This window comes from Sinocyclocheilus anshuiensis, unplaced genomic scaffold (assembly GCF_001515605.1).
Source record: "Sinocyclocheilus anshuiensis isolate Anshui unplaced genomic scaffold, SAMN03320099.WGS_v1.1 scaffold1906, whole genome shotgun sequence".
NCBI classification, from domain to species: Eukaryota; Metazoa; Chordata; class Actinopteri; order Cypriniformes; family Cyprinidae; genus Sinocyclocheilus; species Sinocyclocheilus anshuiensis.
Genome location: NW_015546187.1, coordinates 413858 through 422973, shown reverse-complemented (window position 1 = coordinate 422973; position 9116 = coordinate 413858). Strand labels below are relative to the sequence as shown.

The following is a 9116-nucleotide window of genomic DNA, read 5'->3' as shown; positions in this document are numbered from 1 at the left end:
AAAAAAAAAAAAAAAAATGGAGGCACCAGTACAACAACCAAGCTGGCATTATTAATTACTAAAGGAGAAAATTTATATCGTCAAATCATAAAACATGCAAATCTCTGCTGTTGATGAAAAGGCAAAAACTAAGCTATTAATTAATCACGCCACTTATCAGAACAGATAACATGGCACAACAGCAATGATTCATTTGTTTCCATCTGTATAATGTAATAGGAGCTGAGTACGTTTTGCATATTTTGCTCCGTCCTAAATTGAAGTAAAAAAATCTATATATTTTGTTGATGCATTATGCCTTTGCGGTGCATTTAGTAAGTAAATAAGTATATTTGCATACTGCAACATAATGCATGTGAAATGTTTATATCTAAATATTGTATTGATATTCAGAAATTGTACTTACATTTTCCCATGTGCACAGTCTTATACTCTAAACTGTTATAGTATCTAAACTTTTCTATTTACTTCCTGCGATCATCTCATAATTGTACAGAGGCTGCTTGAGTGGGCTGCCTTATAAAAGCAACAGCATTGCAGTTTCAAGTGATGTCACCACAAAGGGAAGCTGCAATCCACATTAATTCAGTACCACCAGTTTACCACAATGTAAAAGTTTCAGCTTAACATGTCTTATGAAAGTTATGAAGTATATATCCATGGCTGCTCTTTCAAATGAAACAAGCAGAGAGTAAATTGGAGAATTTGTGGCACATCTGTACAATCAGTTTCTTCTGTTGAGCAGGAACAAAATTACTGATAAACAATCATTTTACAACTAACACACCAATAAAGTGTTTTATATCTTGGAGAACTGAAATCTTTTATTCTTTTATTTTAATTTTAATGATCTTTATTTTATTTTATTTTATTTTATCTTATTTTATTTTATTTTATTTTATTTTATTTTACTTTCACTCTTTTTGTTAAAACTCTTTTTTAATTTAATTTAAATTAATTTAAATGAATTTAATTTAATTTAATTTAATTTAATTTAATTTAATTTAATTTAATTTAATTTAATTTAATTTAATTTTCACTCTTTTTGTTAAAAATAATGGATAAAGCAAATCAACAATATTTTACAGCTAAAACACCCCAATAAAGTGTTTTGTATCTTAGAGATCACCAAACTGAAATCTTATTTTATTTTATTTTATTTTACTTTCACTCTTTTTGTTAAAACTCTTTTTGTTTTAATTTAATTTAATTTAATTTTCACTCTTTTTGTTAAAAATAATGGAAAAAGCAAATCAACAATATTTTACAACTAAAACACCCAAATAAAGTGTTTTGTATCTTAGAGATCACCAAACTGAAATCTTATTTTATTTTATTTTACTTTTACTCTTTTTGTTGAAACTCTTTTTGTTTTACAAACTGAAATCTGTTTTATTTTCTGAAATAATTTATTTTATTTTAAGGCTTTTTTTTATACATGACCATGGAACTTTTTTAATAGTTGGTGTCTGTAGGCACCAATTATTTTGAAGATTACATGACATGCTCTGTTGTTAAATGTGTGATTAAATCTGCCTTATGTGATTATCTCAAATATGAATTACATTGACTTTTTTGCAATAAATAAATGTTGTTTCTTTCAGGGTGCAGTTGTTAAAAGCGGAATTCAAAATTAGGCTGCTGAGAACTGATGTAACCCATGTGAAACTGTCACACTAGTCAATTTATTAGTGTTTAAAGGAAACACCTGCACACACTTTGAGCTTCATTGACCACTCAAGCCATGAAGCTCATCATGTTCCTTTTCTCAGCTTAGTACTTTCTATTATTACACAAACAAACACACATCTCAGCAACAAAAACAAGGAACAGCTTTTTATACCAACAACAAAATGCATCTGCTTGTAATTTACTATAATGTAATCACTTCAACACCACACAGTTCAAAAATACAGCTGACTCAAGGGATTTCTTGAGCTGGCTTCAAAGTTCTCGGCTCATCAGTATTTGAAACGGCCTCTGCATAAGGCGTATTAATGAGGGAAAAGACAAAAAGCTAAAAATACTTACTTCAGCTTTGTGTGCGAAGATAGCTCTCCTTTCCAATTGAGAAACAAAGCATAAATGAGATACCACACAGTGCCAATGGTTAATGCATGAAAGCATTCGCTAATGCAAACTACAGTGTGAGCTCAATGCAAAGAAGCAATTTTCATTAGGCCTCAGTGAACAAGGGTTATTAAAAAACATCAATTATCGCTATACCAAGCTTAGTTTATTTTGAAAGTTGTTACTAAAAGGAAAGGGGAAATTAATTAACAAGTACAGCTTTGCTTCAGGCAGCATGAACATCCTAATTTACAAGTTCAGTTACTTTAGGTTTAGGTGTCGAGTGTAACGGTGAAGGATGAAAGCAGTCTTATCCTCTGTCATCTTTCACCTGGAGCATCGCTGGAGAGCAGTAGCATGAAGAGGGCAGAGGGGAGGCAGGTCACTGTCATACGCTCATCTGCAGAGACACTGCGCTGCTCTGTGTGTTTTACTAGGAGGGAAAATAACACAAAACAGCCTCTGGGGTCGAGAGTTACGGCTCTCCGTCTGAAGATGGAGTGGGTTCATATTAGTGATCTATAGGCTGAAAATGCAGTTTTGAAAAATAGTGGGACAAGGCAAGATTTTGGAAAGAAGTAATTCATCTTTTATAGTGATGTTGAAAAATGTTGAAGTTCAGAATATGTTATTATCAACAAAGCTTTTAAATGGCTGCAATATAACAAAGAGTGAAAAATTTAAGGGGGTCTGAATACTTTCCGTACCCACTGTATATATATATATATTAGGGGTGCAACGGTACACAAACGTGACGGTTCAGTATGCACCTCGGTCTTGATGTCACGATTCGGTATGATTTCGATAGTTTACTGAACAAATAATGATTTCAATTATAATTAACATTTTCTTAGGGATAAAAATCTACCTCAGCTTATGCTCTGAACTATAGGGAACCCTTTTACATTAGCCTACTATAAGGGTACAATTAACAACAGAGCCCAAACATTATTTATATATTAAAATTTAAACATAATAATCAACACTCAACCCAAAAAAAAATTATGCAAATATGTAAATTGCACATAATGCAGTTTTTAAATTAAATTCTAACTTAAAAATGTATAAAACTTATAAAATTTCTATTTGTTGTTGAAATATATTCATTTACACTGTGGCTGTCATAACTTGTTTCATAACAGATTTATTTAGATATACATTCAATAATTAAGACATCACTAACGTAAAATATGATTATATAGTCTAATACTTCACAAAATGCTCTTCACTAGACTTCATTTCTCTAGCAAATAATGAGCTGTAGACACTGATGACTTGCCTGAGGTAAATGAAATGCTACGTGACATTTTGTTTACAAGCTGTTTTACTGAAGTCTTTCCGCGGTTGAAACACTGATTGAGCGATTACATGAGTCATGAGATGTTCATTCATGTTTATTTCACGGTAAAACTAGTAGTAAAAAGAGAAGGGGAGATGATCGCGCTCACTCATGCTCCGCGCAGCAGTTAAACTGCGATCTGTCACACCACATAAAAGAGCGCCAAAACGTCATTTATTGTTTGAATTTCCACATAGTATATGTGTGTGTACTGTGTGTATTTATTATGTGTATATATAAATACACAGACATGCATGTATATATTTAAGAAAAATATATGTTTATATATTAACTAGATTTATATATAATATACATTATATTAATATAAATATATACAAGTACATACATGTAAATATTTTCAAAATATATACTGTATGTGTGTCTTTATACATACATAATATATATACACAGTACACACACATATTATATAAACAAAAACTTTTGTGTGTGTGTGGGGGGGGGGGGGATTAATCACGATTACCCAGCACTACTTTTTACCCCTTTTTGTGCCTTTAAGAATGAGTATTTCACTCAGCATTGCTTTAGAATACTATAATCTAACCTCTGGAAACTTTTACTGTCATTTTACATACATTTTATAAGGCCAAAATTTGATTTTGATTGAATTTTAATTTGATGTTTCATTGTTCCCATTTACAGTTTAAGTGACATGAGATTACATCCGTAAACATAAGACTGTTACAAATCACTATCATCCTAAAATGACACTGCAAACACGAAGACTTCCTGCTCCTCTCGCCCTACGTCCGTGCCACACGGCCTTCCCACGCAGCAGGTGCTGTCCTCTCCACCTCTCTGCTCTGACCTGAGCCAGGACTGTTTGTTCCTCTTTCTATAACAGACTGTACACTGTCAACAGACCCCAGCCTAAAATGCTCTCATACGAAGATCACTAAAATCTAGAGACTCCTGGTGTAAGGAATATGACTCGCTCGACACCAATGCCACAAGTGCATTAATATGCTGATATACAGAAAGAGCCATGTGCTCATTAGAGATGAAATAGTTCCTTTAAACAGTTAGGTATATTTTTGTTCAACGTCTATAACACCCCCCCCTGAAAATATACAATGTGTATGAACTGGGAAATGTCCATTTTGAAGAGCAGTTATGCAAATTGTATGCATTTCTGAAAAAACAGGTGGAAAGAATTGAAAAGAAATTCCAAATGGAAAGAACGGAAAGAATGAACTTGCTCGAAGGTATGGGGTATTTACTATTTTTGGAAATAAATTTACTGAACAAATAATGATTTCAATTATAATTAACATTTTCTTAGGGATAAAAATCTACCTCAGCTTATGCTCTGAACTATAGGGAACCCTTTTACATTAGCCTACTATAAGGGTACAATTAACAACAGAGCCCAAACATTATTTATATATTAAAATTTAAACATAATAATCAACACTCAACCCAAAAAAAAATTATGCAAATATGTAAATTGCACATAATGCAGTTTTTAAATTAAATTCTAACTTAAAAATGTATAAAACTTATAAAATTTCTATTTGTTGTTGAAATATATTCATTTACACTGTGGCTGTCATAACTTGTTTCATAACAGATTTATTTAGATATACATTCAATAATTAAGACATCACTAACGTAAAATATGATTATATAGTCTAATACTTCACAAAATGCTCTTCACTAGACTTCATTTCTCTAGCAAATAATGAGCTGTAGACACTGATGACTTGCCTGAGGTAAATGAAATGCTACGTGACATTTTGTTTACAAGCTGTTTTACTGAAGTCTTTCCGCGGTTGAAACACTGATTGAGCGATTACATGAGTCATGAGATGTTCATTCATGTTTATTTCACGGTAAAACTAGTAGTAAAAAGAGAAGGGGAGATGATCGCGCTCACTCATGCTCCGCGCAGCAGTTAAACTGCGATCTGTCACACCACATAAAAGAGCGCCAAAACGTCATTTATTGTTTGAATTTCCTGAAAAATGGACATAATTTGAAAGATGATACTTTGTTTCTTATCAAAAGTAACAATATATAAAACTGGAAGTTTCCAATGAAGCTCCACTCATGCAGTGGTTTATTTATTTCCCCAGGATTCAAAAGAGAAGAGAATTAAAGTTCACAACAAATCATGCTTTGCATAAACCATAATTTTAATAGAACACATTGCATTTTAATAGAACCAACTTTGGTAACATTCTAAATTAACCATTAATATATCAATTTAATCCCCTTTGAGGAAAAAAAAAAAGACATTTGTAACACAACCATCTTCTTTTTTGCTCAAGAAAAGTACGTTTTTGCTTTCGCCTGCAGGCCAGAATGAAATCTTAGTGTGTGTGCCAGGCAAGGTTACAGCATGTGTGTACATGCCACTTCTCAGAGTGCCAGAGCAGGCAAGGGCCTGCTGAACAAACAAACCCGCACGACTCTATCAACAAACTCAACAGATACATGAAGAAACAGACACCAAACATGGCTCCTGCCTCACATGCGTCTCCTGATAAATGCATCTTATGTGTACTGAACTCAACTGAACTCAAGTACAGGCATGGCCTGTTGTGAGGAAAAAAAATTGAGCCATTGATTACCTGTCTCATATAGCATATTGTTAGCATTGCAAAACAAATGGGGCATGTAGTTGCACATGCTCAAACTGCGGTAAAAGCTACAACTAAATAGATATGTAACAAAAGCTTCCTGAAAAACATTTGAAGGACTTAATATACAGTACAACAATAGCAAAAAGCATTTTATGACAAGACAAAAGGTCAATAGATTCATCTGCAGCCACAAAGCCACACTGTAGATACACTAGTGTCATTTGAGGGCTGGATGGGAGGGATGGGTTAAGAGAGAGTGAATGAGTGAGAGCAGCTGAACAAAAGGATGAAGACAGAAGCAGACTGCAGGGCCTGAGGCAGCCGGACTAAATTCCTGTTGTCTCAATTGAATCAGATGATAAGCTTGTTGACATACACCAGTAATGACTCTACAGGGAAATGCCAATAATAAATTGTTCTGTTAAAATCAAAGACATTCCAATACAATAAATTCCGTATCGAAGGCCTAATTAAATGGCAATTATGAAAAGCTGGGTTTGCTGTGAACAGGATGTTACTCGATACCTCAGTATTATGGTTGGGCAGGTTTTTTTTTTTAACCACAGCTGGTTGAGACATGCCAAGGTACAGCACCTCAAGCTATCATGAAACTTGTTCATTCTGTTTATATTTAAATGCTGACGAGACAAATTTCTTGACCAAAAATTATTATTATCGGATCCTTTAAAAAAAAGAACGGTTTGACATGTATTTATATTTAACTGGTTTTTTTTGGGCATATATCATTAATTGAGATTTTGTTAAATTTTTCGTCCTTTTTGGAACTGGATAAACATCTCAGAACTTGCAGACGGTTTGACATCATTGACCTCTGTGTCTCTACTGGACTAGTTAGTCCAGTTAAAGTTAGTCATTTTTTTATAGCTAATGCAACATTGGCAATCATTGATAGACATTCGTCTTCATGTGTCTCTGAACTAATGGTAAATTATTGCTCTTGCCATTGGAGAACCATTTTTGGTTTCCAAATAACCTTTCAGTAAAGAGCATTAAAAAAAAACAAACAAAAAATTTTTTTTTTTTAGTGGGAAAAACATTTGAATAATCTAAAGAACCTTTTGTGAAATGGAAAGGTTCCATGGATGTTGCAGTTTCTTGATGGAACCATTAATGCCAATAAAGGACCTTTATTTTTAATAGTGTGGGTGATTTATTCAATACTGAAAGTCTTGTTATCACAGCAGATGTGTGAAAAATAGTTCAAGGCGGACACTGAAATGGCTATATAAAAAAAAGAAACATCCACTCACATTCAGCTTCTTTTATTTCCGGCTAATCAATACCAAAAGTCGGAGTGAGTGTGGACTGCAGCAGATATGCCAGTTCATGCTATGAGATGTTACTCCACTCTTCCACCAAGGCGCTTGCATGTTCTTGAATATGTCTGATGAGAAAAGAATGGTTAGATGTGGTTTGCCACTGCAAGGATGATCAGCTGTCCTTCCTGTCTCCCTGTAGCATTGTCTTAGATTATGGACACTGCAGTTTATGACTCTGGCCACATCTGCTGTCCTCATGCCTCCCTGCAGCAGCACTATGACATGTTCATGCAAGTGAGAAGAAACCCTGAGCATCTTTCTTTATGGTGTTCTTCAGAGTCACTAGAAAGTTCTCTTTAATGTCCTAAGTTATTGCCTACTGCCTGTAAACTGTTAGTGTCTTGAGGACTGCTCCAGAGGTGCATGTGCAAAAAAATTTTATGGGTCATTAAACAAGCATGAAAAAAATTGTTTTTAATCATTAAAAAAAAAGTTTTAATAGTTTTTAATATATACAGTGCCTTGCGAAAGTATTAATACCCCTTCATTTTTATTTCACGTTTTATGTTGCTGCCTTATGTTAAACTGCTTTAAATTACTTTTTCCCCACATCAATCTACACATCAATCTAAATAAGTACATTGCATAAGTATTCAAGGGTTAGTTCACCCAAAAATGAAATTAGCCTGTGTTTTACTCGAGGCATCCTAGGTGTATATGACTTTCTTCTTTCAGACGAATTCAATTGGAGTTATATTAAAAATTGTCCTGGCACTCCTAAGTTTACTTCTAATCATTGTAGTGGACGGGTGTTTCTGTTCAATAGTCCAAAACACGTTAAATAAAGCGCACACATGCATAATAAAACATGCCTCACACGGCTCCTGGGCATGAATAAAGGACTCCTGTAGCGAATCCATGTGTTTTTGTAAGAAAAATATCCTTATTTCAAACGTAATAAACACTTTTCTCTCACTTCTGCTGACTGTCGTATGTGGAAGCGCTCCGGCGGATGGCGTAGGACGTATGCGTCGCGCACGCGCCTCTGAGATATGCTAGTCTCACGAGTTTAAGGAAGCAAAGTTTCCTTACTTTAGCAAAGGAAAACCAGTCTCCTCTTGGCTTATATCAAAATCCTCCTACAATTTTGTTTTGTGCTTCTAATTCATGACTGGCGTTTTGTTTTGTTGTCTCTCCGCGTTCGGCACATTTTATTATGGATGCGCGCGCTTTATTTAGTGTGTTTTGGACTGTTGAACAGAAACACCCACCCACTACAATGATAGCGCTTAGAAGAGCCAGGACAATTTTTAATATAACTCCGATTGGATTCGTCTGAAAGAAGAAAGTCATATACACTTAGGATGGCTTGAGGGTGAGTAAAACACAGGTTAATTTTCATTTTTGGGTGAACTAACCCTTTAACTCAGTACTTAGCTGAAGTACCTTTACAGCCTCAAGTCTTTTTGGGTATGATGCGACAAGCTTTGCTCATCAGCATGTGGCAATTATCTGCCATTCTTCTCCTCACCTCTTCACCTCTCAAGCTCTGTCATGTTGGATGGGGGTAGATGCACATGTTCAGGTTTCTCCAGAAATATTTGATTGGGTTCAATCCCAGGCTCTGGCTGGGCCACTCAAGGACATTCACACAGTTGTCTATAAGCCACTCTTGCTGTGTGCTTAGGGTCATTGTTCTGTTGGAAGGTGAACCTTCTGCCCAGTCTGAGGTTCTGAATGCTCTGGACTGGGTTTTCATTAAAGGGGTCATATGATGTTGCTAAAAAGAACATTATTTTGTGTATTTGGTGTAATGAAATTTGT

General features: G+C 34.5%; 1 protein-coding gene across 3 annotated transcripts in view; it reads right to left on the bottom strand.

Annotated features, from left to right (window-relative positions):
- Positions 1-2097, bottom strand: part of pou2af1 (POU class 2 homeobox associating factor 1) — a 14474-nt gene extending 12377 nt beyond the window's left edge. For 2 of the 3 annotated variants that reach the window (XM_016503413.1, XM_016503414.1), the window contains exon 1: positions 407-740. In XM_016503413.1, the coding sequence (XP_016358899.1) occupies positions 407-416 (10 nt within the window). In that variant the 5' untranslated portion in view covers positions 417-740. Of the gene's footprint in view, positions 1-406; positions 741-2031 lie in introns of those variants that run through there. The other variant, XM_016503415.1, reaches the window with a different exon arrangement.
- Between the last annotated feature and the right edge of the window lie 7019 nt (positions 2098-9116).